Raw genomic sequence first — 22,160 nt, forward strand, 5'->3', positions numbered from 1 at the left:
ACTTTTATTTTTTGTTCTTTTGTTTTCCTTTTCTTTCTTGCTTTTTTTTTCCTTTTAGTGATTTTTTTTTATTTTTTTATTTATTTTTTTTTTTTTTTTTGTAAAATTCCAACATGAAATTTTGTATAATTACGCTTTATGATATGGCAAGAAGTTTAGGATACTTAATTTGTGGAAATATTAACTTTAAAGTGGTTTACAAAATTTTTGGAAAAGAGAGAGAGAGAGAGAAGGAATTTATTTTTGTGGATTCAAAAAAGAAGAAACAAAAAAAAATGACACAGATTCAAAAGAAAAATGTTACTTTGTCAATTCCATTGAAAAAGCTATCTCAATTTGTTAATCATTTACTTAGGTCTATTAGAAAAAAAAAAAAAAAATAAATAAAGTGTAGAGTAAATAAAGCCTAGAAGAAAATTAAAAAATGACGAATATATTAGCATCTAATTCCCGTCTAATCCGCGTCTAATCTACGTCATATTCATTTCGTATCTTTATAATTTGCGGACATTATTATTAATTATACGAAATTATGGCCGAGACCGGACAGACTATGTTACAGAAATTAAATAGGAACAAACTAAAGTTAGTGAAAAAAGAAAGAAAAATATATTAAAAAAAAGTATATTAAAATATATTAAAATATTTTTCAAATCGACGAATATTTTTTACGATTAATTTCCATTTGAAAATTTTTAATTCAAAGGAACATAAGATAATGTCATTTTAAAGGAACATGAGTTATGATTTATTGAAAAAAGAATATTTGTTATCTCTTTATGAAGATTATTATAACAAATAAGATAAGAGCTATTATAATTAAAATATAATAATTACGATATACGGTATTTTTCTTTTTTTATTTTTTTCTTTCTATTTTTTTTTTTATTCTTGCAAAAAAAAATTTGTCATCTTTTTAGAACGAACGTAATAAATTGCTTTATGAATTATTACATTTAATTATAATAATTACGATATACGTTCATCATACACGTATTTTCTTTTTTTTTTTCATTATTTTCTACTTTTTGGAATGCACGATGCAACTTCATTCTGATACGTAGACATGTTATTCTCTTTCATCGAAAACAGTTGAGATATTAAAAATATTTATGTTATTTATAGGAAAACCTGCATATTATTTTATATAGGAACATTTCTTTTTATCGTTTTGTAACGAACGAATATCATCATTTTAACGTGGTGTTATATAAAGTTTTATTATGCAGGGTCTGCTGTATATATTACACATATATATGTAAATATTGAAAAAATAAATATATTTATATATTATATATATATATATATATATATAAAAGTTGTCCATTTTTAAAAATATATTTATCTCCAGCAAAATATAAAAATTGTGATTTTACCAACGTCTATAAGACATATTATAAAAAGTGATGCATAGATAAAACGTGTTTTTCATCGTAGGAAAAAGACGATTATAAATAAGTTAAATATAGTTCTAAGTTATTTTTATGTGTGAAACATTGCAAAAATCTTTTGCTTCTATTGCCATTTTATCGAAAGTAATAGCGCAATTATATAAAAGTTATATCCCAATCCATTATTATTGCAATATAACTAATACTTTTTCAAAACTAGTTACGTACTATTTTTTTTTTTATATTGTAATCTGTTAGACACAGTTTTTTTTCTTTTTTTTTTTCTTTTTTGAAGTTCAAGGCACCTATGGACACGATGAAATATCGAAGGAAATGTTACAATGTGCAAAGATACTCGTTCGACTTGTATCGATATATCTTTACAACTTTTGTTCGATTTAAACTTCGATCGATTTCCATTGAAAAAAGCAAAAGAAAAAAAAAAAAGGAGAAAATAAAAAGAATAAAACTGTTACAACTTTTAGTATCTTGGCAACGGCGTTTTACATTAAACGTATGCAATAAATATTACATCAGCCATGTAATATTTATTGCATATCAAAACATAACAATCGATAAAATATTTATTTATAAAATCGATAGAATAGATAATATTTGGCTTTATATCATTGAATATCAGACAAACCTGTATATTATGCTGAAATTACGAACATTTAAAAAAATTTCTTATCACCCCTTTTGCAGAATTAAAATCTGTTATGTCCGAGAAATTTTAATTAATTAAAATAACACTATTGTTTTCTTTAGATTGTTAATCGAACGTCGAACATTTAGAGAAATTCCAAATTTCATGGAAATATTTTTAATGGAAGAGAGATTGAAGTTTTTTGAAAGAAGAAGAAAAAGAAAAAAGGAAAAAGAAAAAAAAACGAACGAAAAGAAAGAAAAAGAGAAATTTTGACGAACACAAAATTTCACATAGAAAATGTTTAACTTTCTATGTGATTTGTATCGATCATTATAGCGTATACATGATACGTTAGAAATTCTTTGTATCGTGCAATGATGAAGTAAGAAAAAAAAAAAATAAGAAAAAAAAAAATATATATATATATTGAAAGAAACCAAACGAAATATCTAACAAGTATTTACGATGGTGAATGAGAAAAATCGATAGTTAAGCATAAGAAACATCAATTTGGATTTTATGTGCTACAAAAAGAGAAGCAATCGGAGTTAGTAGTCAATTTGTTTTACGGCTTAGGAGACAACAAAATGACGACGACGTCGAGACATCGTCTCGATCGGTCATCACGTGCGTGTCCAGTCCACTCGAGTTTATTCCCAATGCGACCTTGACCTTTCGCAAAAGTATCCTCCCATTTTGACCTTCGTGTGTTTGAACATAATTGCGAATGTGGGAGGATGATTTAGTCCGACTAGTTCGACGATTAATCGAGAATTCCGGCCTGTTTTTCTTTTACTCTTTTTTTTTTTTTCCTCTTTATTTCTTTTTCTTCTCTCTTCTTTCCTCGCTGATTTTACGAACGACTTTTTCCTCTTCTATTTTTTTTTTTTTTTTTTTTTTTTTTTTTTTTTTTTTTAATAATTCTTACAATTAAGTAGAAACAGCCGAGCCAATTGGGAAAAATGAAAACGAGAATTGGCTCGTTCAATTTTTTCTTTTGTTTCTTTTCTTTTCCTTTTTTCTTTTCTTTTTTTTTTTATTATTATTATTGTCATTATTATTATATAAAAAAAAAAGTAAAAAAGTGTTAACAGATTAACAAATGATATTTTACGAGATTGAATTGCAAAATGATGTGTAATATATATAAATATATATATATAAATATATATATATATAAATATATATGTGTGTGTGTGTGTGTGTGTGTGTGTTGCACAGTGATTATCGTTATTAAAAAGATTTTACGGAAAACGTTATCTATTTTTTTATTTCTTCAAATGATAATAAATATAAATACACGAGTATTGTATTGATATTAATTCAATCAAAAATGTGAACTTTAATTTGTACAATTTCATTTTATCTCTTTTAACGATGGTAAGAGTTAATGGAACATATTTTACGATATGTAAATTTACAATATTGAAATGCACAATCGATATTTACAGTTAATTATCGTTAATTGGGATTAACAAATTATTTCAAATATTATCTTTCGAAAGGGAAATATAATAAAATATTAAAATGCGTATATACTTCTTGTTAACATATTTTTTTTGACAAATGATCGTCAGGCCAAAAGAAGAAGAGGAAGAAAAAAAAATGGGGAAAAAAAAAAGAAAAAAGAAAAAAAAAGAGGAAAAAGGAAAAAAAAATGGTTAAGACGTTTTTCAATTTTGACAACGTCTATGGAAAGTCATCTGTTTAAATATTTATATACGAGCAGTCTCGAATTTTGAATATATATATTATTATCATCGATTAGAAATCTCTCGTCATCGTTTTCATTTTTTCTCTCCCGTTTATTTTTTTTTTTTTTTTTATATTTTTCTTTAGTTTATGTTTGTTTGTTCGAACGAGTCATTATCATTATCATCATCATCATCATCTATCTTTATTTTTATATATACACAATTATTGAGCTGTACTACTAGCCCTTTCACATTTTAGATATTAAATACATCGCTAATGCTTTCGCAATTATTTTGACGTGGAAATAATACGATAATTTACATATACTCACGTATATATATACATATATATATATATATATATATATATATAAATATATATATTGGTATGTGCGTGTGCGTGTAGTCATAGACCAATTAATAATACGAAAATTAAAACCGACTTCACATAATTTTATCAAACGCGATTTGATAAATTAACGAGTAATTTATCAACGAGTTTTTAAAGAGAATTTTTTTTCTCCTCGGTCGAGGGGACATCACCATCTACGACATATATGGAATAATGACGAATATTTAATAATAATCATAATTTGTGAACATGTATTTTTGAAATATAATTCGTAATTTGTACGAAAATAAATTATAGAAAAGTAAACGCAATTATAGTTTTCTCATTTCCATAAATTTTCGAATATATATATATATATATATATATATATATATTTTTTTTTTTTCAAATAATAAGCTTAACTCGTTTTAATTTATAAATGAATATTATCTCGCTGAGAGATGTACGATTGGTTGAGGAAAAACAAAAAAGGCAAAGAGAAAAAGAATGAAAATTGTAAATGATAAATAATGAATTGATTTTTTTTTTTTTTTTTTTTTTTTTTAACATACTAACACAGTTTTTCAATTCAAAGTATTCTACACGATATACGATATGTTCAATAATTAAAATAAGATTTATTAAGGATTTTCCAAGATATTATATTAATTTATAATCAGAAAATTTTCTCGTGTTGATTATCAAAGACAGATATTGAAGGATTTTCTTTTGTGTTTATAGATAACCGAAAACGAAAATGTCATCGAAGGAGAGTAAGATGGACGAGCCGATCTCAAAAACGCTTGAACAAAATGGACGAAGCATTAAAAAAGAAGAAATGCAGCTCGAGGATATTAATGACAATAATAACGAGGTGAGATGTATATATATATATATATATATATATATATATATATATATAGATCTGCATTAATAAACATAAGTTTGTAAACGTTGTGCGTTGTAATGTAATATATTTGTTTACGATTATGTTCTTACGTACTTACGTACAATAATGTACAAATTTTCGTGAAATAAATTAAATATAGTAAATTTAAATATATTATATTGTAATCGATAATTTCATGGAAAATTATCGTATAAAATACGAACAATTTTTAAACTGAATTAAATGTAATAAAAAAAAAAAAAAAAAAAAAAAAAAAAAGAAATAATAATAAAAAAAAAAGAAACATTTCTAAGCTGAATTAAAGCTCTCGAAATAAGAAGAATCATGAATATATATTTATCGTCAATAATAATCGAACGTAGATAGATAGATAGATAGAGAGAGAGAGAGAGAGAGAGAAAAGAAAAAAAGAAAAAAATATTACGAATATTTATTTTTTACTTTCTCTTTCTTTTTTTTCTTTCTTCTTCTTCTTCTTCTTCTTTTTTTCTTTTTCTCTTACTTTGGATTCGTCGATAAACGAAACGAAGCAAATAATTTTTCTTCTGGATGAGTGAATTTTTTTTCTGAGAGGTCGCGGGTGGGGGGAGGAGGGTCGGAAGACCCAATCGTACATTTGTTTTTCTTTCTTCTTCTTCTTCTTCTTTTTCTCTTTTCTTCTACATCGATGATTGCAAATATTTTCATTTTGCATTGGAAATCTTAAAGACCTGTCCCGAACGATCGAATTTGTAATCGCGACGAGGCCCGAGGCGATATCGTTATATATAGATAAGTAATACCGCGTTGGATAAGTTGATAACAAAATTGAGTTCTCCTAACGATGACCTTGACCATAACGTTTTACGAATTTTCGTGGCGAGTGAGAAAAGAAGAAGAAAAAAAGAAATAAAAAAAAAAAGGAAAAAAAAAAATAATAAAAAGATAAAAAAAGAAACGATAAACTCGTTAACGATCTTTTAGAGAAATTATACGAATGCCAATTTTTTTTCTTTTTTTTCTTTTCCCTTCACTTTCGATAAAAAATAAATTACGAGGACGAACGCAAATATTCATATTAAAATGAAGAAGAAACTGAATGAATGAATGAATGAATGAATGAAAGAAAGAAAGAAAGAAAGAAGAAAATCTCACGACGAAAAGAAAATAACATAAGTTGCGAAGTTTAGGAAAAATTCGAAAAAAAAAAAGAAAAAGAAATGGGAAAAACGGAAAAAAGAGAAAAAGAAAAAGAATACGACGAGAAGAGAGGAAAAAGAAAAAGGAAAGAAATGAACGAGTAAAGATACGATAAGAATTTCAACCCTTTTACATTTTCGAACTTTTAATTTTAATAAATAAATAAATAAAAAAGCATAAGAAAAATAAATAAATAAATAGATAAATAAATAAATAAAAAGAGAAAAAAGAAAAAAACAAAAACAAAAAATTCATATGCCAACAGAGTATCGAGGTCGAAATGGTGGTACCACCGGACGGTGGATGGGGCTGGGTGATCGTTGCAGCATCCTTTCTCTGCAATCTATTCGTAGACGGTATTATTTTCAGTTTCGGAGTTTTCCTCAACGACATCACGGAGGCATTCAATGTGTCGCATGCTAGCGTAGCATTGGTTGGTTCCCTTCAAACAGGATTCTATTTAATGGCCGGTTCGTAAAAAAAAAAAAAATTTTTATTTTTAAATAATACATTTTATTGAACGTGACAAAAGTTTGAACTTCATTATATCGATTTCTATCGAATTTGAATTCAAGATATTCACTTTAATTCTATTAACGTATTATTTTTAATCGCTTTACAATCGCAATATCGTACGATCTTGACCAATATCATTTATTTTAATACTTATAATCTATGTATCTATGTATTTATGTATGTATGCATATATATGTATACATACGTCATCGATTCTTATTGATTTACCATACATGTTTACGATAGATTATGTTAATCGATTTCTCTTCTAATCCGGTATACATTTCAACGTTAAATAAAATGTTTATCTCATAGGACGTTAGAAGGATAAATGTGATTTTTAACAAGTTGTATAATTAACCAGTTTCCGAACGAGAATAATATGTCGATGATCGTTATTATTAGATTTTATTGTCGCATTTGAAAACAAATCGATTTCATAAGCAACTAAAATTTTCATTTATTAAAATAAAATTATTACGACTTTATTATCTAATGTATTTAATTAATATGTACAAAATGTATGATAATTAAAACATTTCTATCTTTCATTTGCATATATCTTACATTTATTAGGGATATTAAATAAATGATAAATGTATCAGTTTATTCAAGATAGCTTCGATAATTCTTTTCTTTTTTTTTTTTTTTTTTTTTTTTTTTTTTTTTTTTTTTTTTTTTATTGAAATAAAATCATTCGGTATCTATCTCCTTTCTTTTCTTTTTTTTCTTTATTTTTTTTTTTATTTCTTTTTCCTTAAAGTGTAAAAAACAAAGACAATAGCAATAAATCACCTTTCCTTGATATACCTTTATTTTTCAAGAGAAAACAAATTTATTTGATCGATCCATTTAATCGATTTATTGCATTCATATCGATATCGCTTATATTCGTCCTTTTATTTTTTTTCTTTTTTTGTCCTTTTGATAACTCAAAAATGTATCATAATTTCTCTGTTAAAGCTAATTCGTAGAAGTAAAAAAACAAAAAAAAAACAAAAAAAAAAGAGGAAAGAAAAAAAAATGAAGAAAAAAAGAAAAACAAAACAAAACAAACATCTATCACCTTAGATTATTTCCAATTTTCAAAATGTTAAGCAAATATAATCGATAAATCAATTTTTTCTTCAGTGAAATTATATTACTGAACGAAGTTACGAAAAATTATATATATATATATACATATATATATATATATATATATATATATATACTATTTTATATATATGCACATATTTAATTGAAAGAATCATTTAATCGAACGATTTGATCGATTCAATACATTGATATCGATTATCAATTATATTTGTTCTTTTCTTTTTGTCTTTGTACTTGTTCAAAAATATATCGCAATTTCTTCGTTAAAATTAACTGATAAAGTAGAAGAAGATAAAATAAATAATAAATGAAATAAAATGAAATGAATGAAAACAGAAGCAAATAAAAAAAACAAAAAAGAAAAAAAAAGAAAAAAAAAGAAAAAGATCTATCACTTAGATTATTTCCAATTTTCAAACGTAAAGCAAATAAAAATCGATAGATCAATTTTCGCTTCATTTTGACTTCTTTTTCCAAATGAAAAATTGTATTATCAAATGAATTAGAAAGAAAGAAATATACATATATATATATATATATATATATATATATATATATATATATATATATATATAAAAAAAAAAAAAATGAACAAATCTTCGAACGTATTATTATTAATACTTTATCTTTTTTCTTTTTTCCATTTGCAGGACCATTCGTATCAGCTTTAGCGAACAGATATGGTTTTAGACTGGTAGCAATACTTGGTAGTATACTTAGCTGCCTAGCCTTCGTCCTTTCGTACTTTAGTGCGTCCATAGAGTTTCTTTATGTTTCCTACGGTGTCCTCGGTAAGTTATAGGTCTCTTATTGAAAAAGTTACATTTTGCACGAGCACTTTTCTACTGCTCCTCGAGGGAAACTTTTAATTCCTCTTTGGTTTATCGGATCTTTTATCAAAAAGGAAAATAAAGGAGTAATAGTAATATTAAAAAAAAAAAAAAAAAAAAAAAAAAGAATAAAAGAAAAGAAAAAAAAAGACAGAGAAAAAGAAAAAAGAAATAAAAGAAAGAGAAGAAGAAAAATAAAAATAAAATAATCTTTCCTTCGCAAGCTGCCTTCAACGATAAAACCTCTCTCTCTCTCTCTCTCTCTCTCGTCGTAAACGCCATTAAGGTAATGATGTAATCGTATTTAGATAAATCAAATGTACCTTTTTCTTTTCCTTTTTTTTTCCGCCCCCCCCCCAACCGCCCCAATGCCTATCTTTAAAAGTACACAGCGATACACAAGTTCAACTTTTTGAAAAAAAGGGAAGAGGAAGAGGAAAAAAAGGAAAAGAAAGAGTTAGTCAAAGGAGTTGACCTTTAATTTTTCTAAGATCGTAAAGCTTTTAGATGGTTCTTATTTATAAAATTTCTCGCAATGGTATTCTCGTATAAATTCGATACGATTTACGTTTTCCTTTTTTCTTTTTTTTTCCTTTCCTCTTTTCTCTTTTTATTATTATTATTATTATTATTATTATTATTATTATTATTATTAATATTATTATTATATCCAATTGTTATAATTTATATTTTAGAATAACGTATCACAAAGATGGATTTGACTCAATTAAAAAAAAAAAAAAAAAAAAAAGAAAAAAAAAAAAAAAAACGAAAATATTCTATTTACCATTGTATTTACATTTTCGTACAATTAATTAACTTTCGCAAGCGATATAAGTCCATTTTAAAATAGAAGAAGAGAAAAAGAATAAAACGAATAAAAGGAAAAGAAAGAAAGAAAAAGAAAAAGAACAAAAAAAAAAAAACGAGAAAAAAGAACCTTCAGCTTATCTTTGAGAGTATTTATAAAAGTGGAGACATAACGAAATCACTCGAGTTCGTAATCTTAAAAAGAAGTATGAAACGAGCTCATTAACATTTAACAATATTTTTAAATAGACATTAAGAAATATTATTATCGCATATATGCGATCTTTGTATCGCTTTATTAAAGAGAAAAAAAAAAGAAAAAAAAAGAGGAAAAAGAAAAAAGGAAAAAGAAGAAGACTTATTATTAACTATTTAACAAAAAAGTAAAAAAAAAGTAAAAAATTGATGTTTCCTCTTTTACGAAAGATCATTATTACGTTTAAATCATTACTTTGTTTGTTTGTTTGTTTGTTTGTTTATCTTTATTTATAAATAATCTACAGGTGGTATTGGAGTTGGTTTGATATACGTTCCTGCCGTTATAACAACCGGCTTTTACTTCGAAAGATGGCGAGCTTTGGCAACCGGTATCGCAGTGTGCGGCTCCGGAATCGGTGCCTTCTTGTTAGCACCGATTTCAGATTTACTTATAAAGTCCTACGGTTGGCGAGGTGCCCTCCTTTTTCAAGCAGGTAAATGAAATATAATACATACATACATATATTATATGTATATTATATATATATATTATATATATATATATTATACATATATTATATATATAAATATATAATTTATATTTAATATTATATATAAGTAGGTATAAAAATATATATATATATACAGACATGTAGATATGTAGATACATATACGATACGTACATATGTACATACGTGGAAAGATAAACGTCGTAATATCGAATAAATTTATTATGAAATGAAAAAAAAGATTCTCAAGGACTCATCTGATATATGTATTTTTAACGCAATATTTAATTATTTATATAAACTCTAAAATATCATACGTATCGATGATTTTAAGAAAGGGAGAATGAGAGAGAGAGAGAGAGAGAGAGAGAATGAATGAATGAATAAGCTGAAAGTAATAAATTTTTTCTTTTTTAACGACTTCACATTACTTATACGCTTGATAGAGGTCAAAATAAATCTTAATTTAAGGTATAGATATATCATTTTCTCTTTTCTCTAATTTTTCATTTCGTTCGAAATTTCGTAATTAATAAAGTTTATATAACAACTTTTATTGCCCTAAAATTATCAATGTCCTAAAGTCCATTCTAATAATCCGGTTAGGAATGCTGTTGAATTGCGCCATATTCGGTGCGATGTTTCGACCATTGAAACCAACGCGAATCAAGATAAAACCAACTCAGGAGAATGCTGTTATCGAGGCAAAAACAACGTTAATCGGTAAAGGTGTTTCGACGGCCTCATTACATTGTGTTCAACCAAACAGAAATGGATTTTTTGGTACCAACAACAACACCGAGTATCCAACAGCGGCACAGCTTATTGGCAGCAGTCCAAATATAGTAAAGTAATTAAAATGAAAATGATTCTTTTTTTCCTTTTCTTTTTTCATTTTCTTTTTCTTTTACTCATTCCAATTTAATTCAACGATTTCAAAATCGATGAATGGATCGGATCGATCGATCGATCACAAATTTTTATTTCAGTACGTCGAAGTCATTGCATTCGCTTCATAAGATACACGTGGAGCCGAGAAATTTGGAAAGAAAGTTGAATACGTCGGAGAAGAGACTATCGGCACCGATATATCCCGATCTCGATATCGATCACGAGGAGACCAAATCGATCGAGGAAGAGAACAATTTACTTGGCGGTGATATGGACAGACTTAATGGCAAAATACCGACGGTGAGATAACGAATGATCGATAATTATTTCGACGCTTATCATCGTCTAACATTTTTCTTTTTTTTTTCTTTTTTACACGGAATATCGTATTATCTATATTAATAACAAAATGAAAAATGACTATGACAAGGATACGCGTGTGTGTCGGTAATTATGAAAATGAATTTTGTAAAAAAAAAAAAGAAAAAAAAAGAAATAGTTACGACTTCGGATAATTTATTTGATTATATATATATATATATATATATATATATATATATAAATTTATTTTCTTTTGTTTTATATACATAAATTTTATCTTGTGATATAGAAATTTTGAAAAAAAAAAGAAAAAATAGAAAAAGAAATAAATACTTGTTGTTCGTTAATTCAAGTGGACAACTATCGAAAATGATTTTAACAGATACGCAGACATACGATCAGTGGTCGCAGACTTCGTGCAGACTCGGATTGCAGCCAGAAATCTTTTAGAACGTGCAACAGGCGAAATACAACGAGCAAGGATCCCCAGAGACCATTCTACAGAGATGATATTTTTTATGGAGGATCTTTAAACAGATTAGCGCACTACAAGTCTCAGGTAAGTAAGGAATTAACGCGACAATTAGAGAAAATATATAAAGAATGGATATTATTTTTCTTTATTAAAAAAAAAAAAAAAAAAAAAAAAAAAAAGAGAGAGAGAGAGAAAGAAGCAAACGAACAAATAAACGAAGGAAATTTTTCAATCGTTTGTTATTCATAAAAAAACAACAGAAACTTTCATTATATTTATCTCTTTAAGAATTTTATTTTACGTCTTTAACAAGTAGAAACATTTGCTATTCTTTTCTTTTCTTTTTTCTTTCATATTTTCTTCTTTTTTTCTTTTTTTTTTTGTACTTTTTTCTTTTTTTTTTTACATCCTTAAGATCAAATAACAAATAAAAAATTCCGTCAGATTTTTCTTACCATTAATTGTTTTAATTTCGTAATTTAAGAATAAAAATTCTTTTTTGCGAAACAAACGAGCACGAGGACAATAAATAAATAATTTTATTCGCAGCTATCCTCGGTTGGTTATCATATGTCTGTGACACGATTGCCAACGGCCACCGATGTCGAAGAGGAAAAAAGCGGTAGCTGTTATCTCTGTCCGGAGAGCGTGCGTCGAATTTTGACGACTATGCTCGATCTCAGCCTTTTAAAGAGCCCTTCCTTCCTGATCCTCGCCATTTCCGGTGGGCTCACAATGATGGGCTTTTATACACCTTTCATCTATCTTCCAGGTTTGTTCAATCGATCCTCAATGTTATGCGAACTCATATATATACATATATATATATATATATATATATATATATACACATATATATATAAATTAGATTTTAATATCGTTATCGAATAATTAAGATTGCAAATCATAATTGAAGAGAACAATTTCTTTAAATCCAATTATTTATCTCAATTGTTTTTTTTTTTTTTTTTTTTATTGTAACAATAATCGCAAAAATAATCTTATCTTTATTATAACACCTTTTTGCTCACGTTACAACTTACAGGGTGGTCGTTTAATAGATTATCCGAGATTAATATCTCGCGATTGATTGAAAAATATATTTAAAGATAACTTTTTTAAGATTTTTTTAATATTCACAAATATTTATTACAATTTTTAATATACATTTATTTTTATTTAGTTTTAATTGTCAAATAAATAATAAACCGATTGCTATATGCACGTACGTATGTATTGTATACAGATAATTTTTCTATATATGTATATATATATATGATTGATTGAAAAATATATTTAAAAATTGTTTAAGATTTTTTTATTATTCTTTTGAATATTTAAAGATATTTATCGAAATTTTTAATATCCATTTGTTTTTATTTAATTAAAGTTGTCAGAAAAGAATAAATCTATTTCTATATTTATGTATAATAATTGTCATATTTATTGTAAATAATTTTTTTTTTTCTTTTATTTGTTTTAAGATCGTGCCAAAATGGCCGGAATTGAGGCTTCATCGGCTATGTTTCTCGTTTCTGTCGTTGGTATTGGAAATACCATAGGTCGTGTTGCATGTGGCCTAGCAGGTAGTATACCTGGCGTTGATGCTCTCGTTGTTAATAATATATTTATCAGCATTGGTGGATTATTAACCATGCTATCTGGATTATCATTGACCAAAGGATATCAATTCTTTTACGCCGTCTGTTTTGGTCTCAGTATATGTAAGTAAAAGAACATTAGATCATTAAAATATTTCGTCGTTCTCCTATCAAATTCCAAAGTCACTCGTTCTATTCGCACGATTATAAAAATTTGTTAAGATACGATGAAAAATAAAACGGGACAATTTTTTTCATTCTTATTTATCCTGTTTCTCTATGTATTTTTCATAATATAAAATCAAAATCATTTAACAATAACGCCACGATTTATAAGATGATTAACGCTAAAGAAAGAAAAAAGAAAAAGAAAAGAAAAAAGAACAAAAGAAAAAAGTAAATAAAAGTTATTTTTCTTTTCTTTCTTTTTTCCTTGAATTCTGACATTATTGAACAAAGTAAAAAAAATAGCGAAACACGCAAAAAAGAAATGATCGCCTTTTTTTTTATCTCTTGTAAAATTGAATTTTTTTTTTTGTTTTTTTTTTTTATGAGAGGACAAATCAGAATGCAATATTTTGAAAAAAAAGGAAGAAGGATGGGAGTATTGACCGTTGCTTTTGTATTGTTTCTTTTCGTTTTTAATCAACCATTTTTTTGTTTGTTTTCTCATTTCGTTTCTTTTTTTTCTTTTTTTTTTCTTTTTTTTTTTTTTTACTTTCATAGCCGTGTTCGCATCGCTGAGATCGATTCTCGTGGTAGATCTTCTAGGGCTAGAGAAGCTGACGAACGCATTTGGATTGCTCCTACTGTTTCAAGGCGTGGCAGCGGCCGTAGGCGCGCCTCTTGCAGGTGATTAGAAAATATCGATCGGCTTTCCTAACGAGATTTCTCGCTGGGTCCACGTTGATAAAACGAGAGTTCGATTAGAGAAATCTAAACTGATCGTCTTGAAATAATTACAATCGAATTAAATTAAATATTCGTAAAAAAAAAAATATATATATATATATATATATTATGACATTAGAAAATTTATTACGAAATTAATTTTATTACCATTACGAGTTTTTTTTTTTTTATTGACTATTATGATGTAAAAAAGAACGATTAAGAGAGCTGAATGAAAAATTGTCATTTTTCAAATCCTCCTGGAAAAACTGCATATCAATGTAGGCTTTTCTTTTTTCACTTTTATTTCTTTCAATGAAACAACGTTATTTTTGTTTCAATTTTATTTGTTTCAATGACACAACGTTATTTTTGTTTCAATTTTATTTGCTTCAATGAAACAACGTTATTTTTGAAAACGTTATATTTAAAATTTAAAGAGAAAAATAAGAACGAGTTGAAATTAATTTCAGATAAAAAGAGATCGACGCGTTTTCTATTCTATTATTTATAATTTAATAATGTTAGAATATATGGTAAAAAATAAAGGCGGTGGGTGGGAGGGGTAGGATAAGAAAAAAAGAACAAAGAAAAAAGAAAAAAATTTCTTCTAAATCTTCCCTTTTAATTCTTCAAACAGGAGCATTTAAGGATGCAACGGGTAGTTACGATGCTTCATTCTATCTTTCTGGTAGTTTAATCTTCCTTTCGGCTGCGATCTGTTATCCTTTGAAGAGGGTCAATCAATGGGAGAAGCGCAGAAACGAAAATAAGGGCAGTGATGACTCGTTAAAATCCTGATCGAAAGTGAAAGTACGGACTTCGTATGTTATATGTGTGTGTGTGTGTGTATGCGTATGTATATATATATATATGCATATATACAGTAAACTTATACAGTAGAACCTTCATTATCGAAACAACGTTCTTTTGTATGGAACGTTAATTTTTTCTTTGTTTAAAAAAAAAAAAAGAAAAAAAAGAAAAAGAAAAGCGAAGAAAAATTTTGGACGTTCCAATTAATCGACAATCCAAAATTAATTCCTTCTTTCTTTCTCTTTTTTTTTTTTTGCTTTTCTTTATATATATATATGTATATATATATATAATTCTATATATATAAAGTAAATATATATTATATATATATAAAAGACAAAAAAAAATATATATATATATAGATATGTAATTTGTATTTATAATAATACAACATATTTTCGAGAATATGAAAATCATATTATTCGACAATCGTAATACAACGAAGATATTAAATATATATTGTATATGTAATGTTTAATATATTAATTAATAATACGTAATAATATAATATTGATATGTATATTATTATTATTATTATTATTATTATTATTATTATAATTATTAAAGATTTATACAGTGTTACGGCGTGTCGAATAATTTTATTTTCGCAAAGTTCTTTGATTTTTTTTCGAAGGACCTAAATGCATTTCGGAATAGAACGAAATGTATACCTTCTCGAGCATTTATTGTTGAAAGATTGAGTTCGTTGAAAGATTTATATAATTGTAGAATAATATATATATATATATATACATATATGTATATATTATTATTATTATTATTATTATTAAGATATTTATGTACCTAAATACTTGCTGCGTAAGCTCGATGTCGCAATATAATTAATGTACATAAATTCATAACTCGTTTAACAACGTCGTTTTCCGCCGTTTATCTTTCTCTTACAACTAAGAGATTATTTTATATTAGCTCGGTTATTATTAATTAGGGCATATGTACTTGTTTCATTGTACATAGATACAATTAACAAACGAGTAAAATTCTCACGTTACCTTGTTATACTCTTATCCCATTATTTTAATACATATACACTATATACATATACATATGCATACACACGCACACACAACATGCACACACACACATATATATATATATATGTATACACATATATACAAAAGTTAAATCATTTTTTTCTTTACGGATTATATTATACCAAATGTTTCATTTACATTTTAACGATTAGACGTTCTCATTATTATGCAATATAATATTATATAAATTACATTGCAATCAGATTTAACTTGTATTATATATAAATTTATATATATATATATATATATATATATATATATATATATATATGCATATATGTTCTTTTTTTTTTTTTTTTAGATTCGTAGAGAATAGAACCATAGAACCGAGATTGTAATTTTTAATGTTCCTAAACGTGTAATAAACGTTCGCTATCGCATTTTAATGATCGAAGCTGATCCTACGATTCTGTTTATTTGTAAACATAAATAATAATTTTGCCATTATAATATTATTATTATTATTATTATTATTATTATTATTATTATTATTATTATTATTATTATTATTATTATTAATTATTATTATTATTATTGTTATTATTATGCTCGAAATGATATCGAATTTATCTTTTTTCTTTTTTTTTTTTTTTCTTTGCGTTATACAATTTTTTTTTTAAAGTACATATTTAAAAAATACGACTCGAAAAGGAGGCACTGTCACTATCGGGCATTAAAGTATATAAATGTTCGTTCGCAAACATGTTCTATGAAAAATATTTCTTCGAGAACGAATAGAATCGATTGGATCAATAAATATTACATGTAAATGATGTGCAGTAAATTTAAAAGATATCAATGTTATAATATACCCGCCTTGTCGATTTATCTACGCGTAATTACTTGATACGTGACGGCCGCACCCAATCGAGAGAAAGAGTGGAAGAGTGGAAGAGTGGATGAAGGAAAAAAGGAGAACAAAAAAAAAAGAAAAAGGAAAAAAAAAAGAAGTAATAACAGATAATAATATAAAAGAAATGAAAAAGAGAAAAAAACAAAAAAGAAGAAAAAAAAAAACAGAAATATATAATTATACATACCGATCTTATACACATCGCGTATCGACATAGTAAAGCATCTGATTATAAATTATTTATTACCAATTTCTTATTATTGCTTTTATCAATTTTCTTTTTTGATTTCGTACACTGCAAAACGTACGCGTTTTCTCACTCCAATATATGCGCTGCTTTATATATATATATATATATATATATATATATATATATATATATATATATATATAGAAAATACGCATGTTTCTATCGGGTGGAAAATATTTTTATAATGGAGAGATTATTTTTCTTTTTCTTTTCTTTTTCTCCTTTTTATTTGTATTATTGAAAAAAATTTGTTTATTGTATATATATATATATATCACTCTTCTTTCTCTATCACTTTCTCTCTCTCTCTCTCTCTCCCTCTCTCTCTCCTTCTCTCTCTCTCTCTCTCTCTCTCTACCTATTTCTTTATATCATATTATATATATATATATATTATTGTTAGAAATATATTAAATATATTACGTAATTACTTGCCTCTTATATCATTTCAAAAATGTTCACATTGTTAATTTATAAGATTTTTGATTATCGTTAAATATAAATTCAACATAATCAATTGGTATTTAATGTCGTCGTAATTTAAAACGACCTTGTAGAATTTCAAATGGAATTGAATAAATGAAATTGAAATGTGTATAAGAAGATACAACGATGATATGTAAATATTTAGATACGTGGATACTTTTCGAATTCTGACTTTTTATGAACTCGAGCAAGCGTTCGTGTTCGAGAGGAAGAGAACGATAGAAAGGAAATAAAAAAAAAAAAAAAAAAAAAAAAGAGAAAAAAAAGAAAAAAAGGAAAGAAAGAAGAAAGAAGGAAGAGAAAAAAAAATTGAAAATAAAAATGAAAAAAATAAAAATGAAAAAAGAAGGGAAGAAAAAATGAAAGATAATGGAAACGATAATTATCGGATCATTGAGAGAGATGATTTATGAGCTTATCGGTTAACTTTTAAAAAGGGGAAAGGTCATTATGGGGTGGTTAAGAAGGTCTCTCAAGTCTTATCTTTCTCTCTCTCTCTCTCTCTCTCTCTCTCTCTCTCATTTTCTTTTACTACCCCACTTTTTCTTTCTCCTTTTCTTTTCATCACCCCGTTATGCAGTATAAGAAGCATAAATAATTTAGTTTCCTTAAACATGGCCCAACTCGGGGAATCTCTTTTCGAATTTTTTTTTCCCTCTTTTTTCTTTTTCCCCTCTTCTTGTCCTCACCCTCCCTCCGCGCCCCTCCTCACATCCCTTGAGAATGGCCGCAAACGAACGTGGCCTCAAAGCGAGCTAGAACGATTCCAAGGTCCGTTTAATTGAACATACCTAATCCTACCCAGACCCCTCTTTCTTCTTCCCTTTTGCCTACGAATGAAATGAGAATGACGACGGTTATTGTCCCTTTTTCAAATGATATCTTTCAAGAACGTTACGAAGTCCTTTATTTTTCTCATTTTTATTTTTTTTATTTTTTTTCCCTTCCTTTCTTTTTTCTTTTTTTTTTTTTTTACTTCTTATACTTCCCTTTCGTAGTTGATAATGCAATTATGAAAATATAAAGGACGTAGATCTTTCTTTCGTTTCGAATAAATTAATTTTCTTTCTTTTTTTCGTTTATCCGCCGTACACAATTACTTGTTTTCGTAATACCTTTCTCTCTCTCTCTCTCTCTCTCTCTCTCTCTTCTTTTTTCTTCGTTTATTTGATATTTAAGTAAAAAAGAGAAAGAGAAAAGAGAGAGAGAGGGGAGGCAGTCTCTGACCAATAGATAGATCTTTCTTTTTATAATGAGATCGATAAATCGAATTAAGTATCAAATCCTAAGTTATTTATTTGTACGAATGTGAAAGAGATCTTCATTTACACGTTACTGGACTACTGCAGTAGTTTGTTTTCGAAATTACAATGGACGGTCTACATTGAACACAATTTCACGTTCCGATATTGGTCCTCCATTCATTGTTTGTCTCTATCTCTGTCTCTATCTCTCTCCCTCCCTCCCTCTCTCTCTCTCTCTCTCTATATATATATATATATATATGTGTGTGTGTGTGTGAGATTAGAAAAATATAGATAGAAAAAGAGATACATATTTTTTATTCGATGAACGTTGAATACGAAGAACAGATTCCAAATGTTGAGTAGTCTTTTCAAAATTATTCGAAAAGAAAAAAAAAAAAGAAAAGGAAAAAATTCTACCCTTTTCTAAAAGAAAAAAGAATGAAAAATTTTGTTTAAAAAGAAAAGCAAAAGAAAGGAAGAAGAATGAATACCGAACTGTTGTCCGTTGTCTTTTTTTTTTTTTTTTGGTTTTAACGCGCATTTGAAAAAAGAGAAAAATGAAAATGTGAAGAAAAAGAGATAGAAAAAAAAGACAAAAAAATAAAGATAGAAAGAGTGAGGGGGGGGGAGAAATGAAGGGAAGAAGAATCGAAAAAAGAAGAAAAGGAAAAGAAAGAAAGAAAGAAAGGAAGGAAGGAAGGAAGGAAGGAAGGAAGGAGGGAAGGGGAAGAAAAAAATTTCCGGTCTGAAACAAATGCGGCTGAAACGATGATGAATTTAAAACAATAGCGTGAAATAGACTGTTCCGTTCATTCTTTTTTCTTCTTCTTTTTTTTCTTTTTTTGTTCTTTCTTTCTTTCTATCTTTCTATCTTTCTATCTTTCTTTCTTAATACTAGAAGAACAAAGAGAAAGAGATCAAAAAGACAGACAGATAGACAGACAGATAGATAGACAGACAGACAGACAAATAGACGGATAGACAGATTGAGAGATAGATAGATCGACGGACAGACAGAAAGGAAGACAGGAAGACAGACAGACAGACAGACAGACAGACAGACAGACAGACAGACAAACAGACAAACAGATGTATACATTGAAGACTTGAAAGATCAAGGAGTAGGTACATACACAGAAGGGTTGACACAAAATAGATAGAAAGTTGGCGCTTTCAAAGGTACACCACATAACCGGGCATTCTGCCACCGACTGCAGATACATTGCGACATAGAGCCGGGGCTTATAGTGTAGGGGAGTTGGTTCTACTACGAGGAGGGGTGACTAGGGACTCGGAAAGGGGGATGAAATGCGCCGCGACGCGCTGCGGCGTACCGGGAGAGAACCAGAGTGAATTTCTACTCCGCATCCGCAGCATCCTCCTTCTCCTCCACTCTCTCTCTCTTTCTCTCTCTGTCTCCCTCTCTCTCTTTCTCACTCACTCACTCACTCTCTTTCTCTCTCTCTCTCTCTCTCTCTCTCGTGCTCGTGCTCGTGCTCGTGCTCGATAGTACACAAATACAGAATGAGACATACAATGAAAGAGAGAGAGAGAGAGAGAGAGAGAGAGAGAGATAAAGAAAGAAAGAAATAGATATATATAAATACATATATATATATGCATGTATATACTAAGTATGCATGTATGCATCCATGTATATATGTATGTGTGTTATAAAATGAAACAGAATCAATCAAAATGAAAGAGAAAGAGAAAGAGAACGTTCATACTGTTTCATTTTAACACTCACCTCTTTCTCTCCTCTCTCTCTCTCTTTTTCTCTCTATCTATCTATCTATCTCTTTCGCTTCCTCCTTTATATTTTATCTGTTTCTTGCTCATGTTTTTCGTTCATATAACCCCTTTCATTCCTTCCCCTTCTTCTATCCCAGTTTCTCTTGTTCACTCTTTCTCCGTCTCTCCTTTTTTTCTCTATCTCACTTCCATCCCTCTTTCTCCTCTCTATCCCCTCTTTTCTTTTCCTTACCCTTATACATTCTATCTCTCTCATGCTCACTCTCATCCTTCTCACAGCCCCTTCTCTCTCTCTCTCTCTCTCTCTCTCTCTCTCTCTCTCTCTCGCGCGTACTTGCCTCTTTACCCCTTACAATCTTCCATCTCCCTCGCACTTATGTCCCTTCCCCTTACCACCCTATTTCTCTCTCTCACTCTCACTCACTCACTCACTCACTCACTCTTTCTCTCTCTCTCTCTCTCTCTCTCTCTCTCTCTCTCTCTCTCTCTCTCTCTCTCTCTCTCTCTCTCTCTCTCTCTCTTCGAATTTCTCCTCGCACAGTGGTCCAGTACAGCGTCGAACCGTGCACCGAACGGTCGCTCTCTCCACGTTACCCTCACCGAGTGGACGAGCACGTTGATGTATGTACGTACGGCGTCGAAATCCTGAATTTCCTTTTCGTGCCATTGCCTTGCCTTGTCTTGCCTTACACGCCTTCTCGACGATCGAACGAATCCAACGATATATATATATACATATATATATATATGTATATATGTATATATATATATATACTATAAAATAGACGTGCGCATTAGGAAAAGTGCCTCGTGTCTCGAGCTAAGGGTTAACATAAGCTTTCACGGGGGATAGTCGAAGAGTTTAGAAAAAGAAAACAAAAGAAATAAGAAAACAAGAAAGAAGATAAAAAAAAAAACGAAACCAAAAATACGCGAACGTAGGAAAACACGTAGATACTATTTCATTTCTCTCTTTCTCTCTCTCTCTCTCTCTCTCTCTCTCTCTCTATCTATCTATCTATCTATCTATCTATCTATTTATCTATCTGTCTGTTTGTCTGTCTGTTTCTCGAGATCTATCTATTTCTCGAGATACAATTTTTCCGTCCACGTGTGTGCCAAGCGCGCGAGAGTGTCGATCGAAAACTTTTTTCCTTTTCTTTATTTTCACTTCTTCATTCACTTCTTCTTCCCCTTTCTTCTTCTCCTCCTCTTCTTCTTCTTCTTTTTCTTTTTCCTCTTCTCGTTTCTTTCTTTCTTTTTAATTTTTTTCCTTCTTCCCTTTCTTTACCTTTCGCCAGCCGCGAAATCGATTCGGCGCGAACGAAATATACAGGGTGTTTCGTGGAATTTTAATCGGTCCGTTCACGTTCATCTCAAATTTTTATCACGTCGTAACGACGA

General features: G+C 28.1%; 1 protein-coding gene across 4 annotated transcripts in view; it reads left to right on the forward strand.

Annotated features, from left to right (window-relative positions):
* LOC118446255 (monocarboxylate transporter 12) overlaps positions 1–16,621 on the forward strand; it is a 26,568-nt gene extending 9,947 nt beyond the window's left edge. For 2 of the 4 annotated variants that reach the window (XM_035876705.2, XM_085659759.1), the window contains exons 2-12: positions 4,807–4,939; positions 6,420–6,624; positions 8,419–8,559; positions 9,912–10,100; positions 10,722–10,965; positions 11,105–11,306; positions 11,710–11,886; positions 12,352–12,574; positions 13,287–13,526; positions 14,130–14,255; positions 14,935–15,315. In XM_035876705.2, the coding sequence (XP_035732598.1) occupies positions 4,823–4,939; positions 6,420–6,624; positions 8,419–8,559; positions 9,912–10,100; positions 10,722–10,965; positions 11,105–11,306; positions 11,710–11,886; positions 12,352–12,574; positions 13,287–13,526; positions 14,130–14,255; positions 14,935–15,095 (2,025 nt within the window). In that variant the 5' untranslated portion in view covers positions 4,807–4,822 and the 3' untranslated portion in view covers positions 15,096–15,315. Of the gene's footprint in view, positions 1–4,806; positions 4,940–6,419; positions 6,625–8,418; positions 8,560–9,911; positions 10,101–10,721; positions 10,966–11,104; positions 11,307–11,709; positions 11,887–12,351; positions 12,575–13,286; positions 13,527–14,129; positions 14,256–14,934; positions 15,316–16,466 lie in introns of those variants that run through there. The other 2 variants (XM_085659758.1, XM_085659757.1) reach the window with 2 other exon arrangements.
* The last annotated feature ends 5,539 nt before the right edge of the window (positions 16,622–22,160 follow it).

This window comes from Vespa mandarinia, chromosome 10 (assembly GCF_050613455.1).
Source record: "Vespa mandarinia isolate Hongniang chromosome 10, ASM5061345v1, whole genome shotgun sequence".
NCBI classification, from domain to species: Eukaryota; Metazoa; Arthropoda; class Insecta; order Hymenoptera; family Vespidae; genus Vespa; species Vespa mandarinia.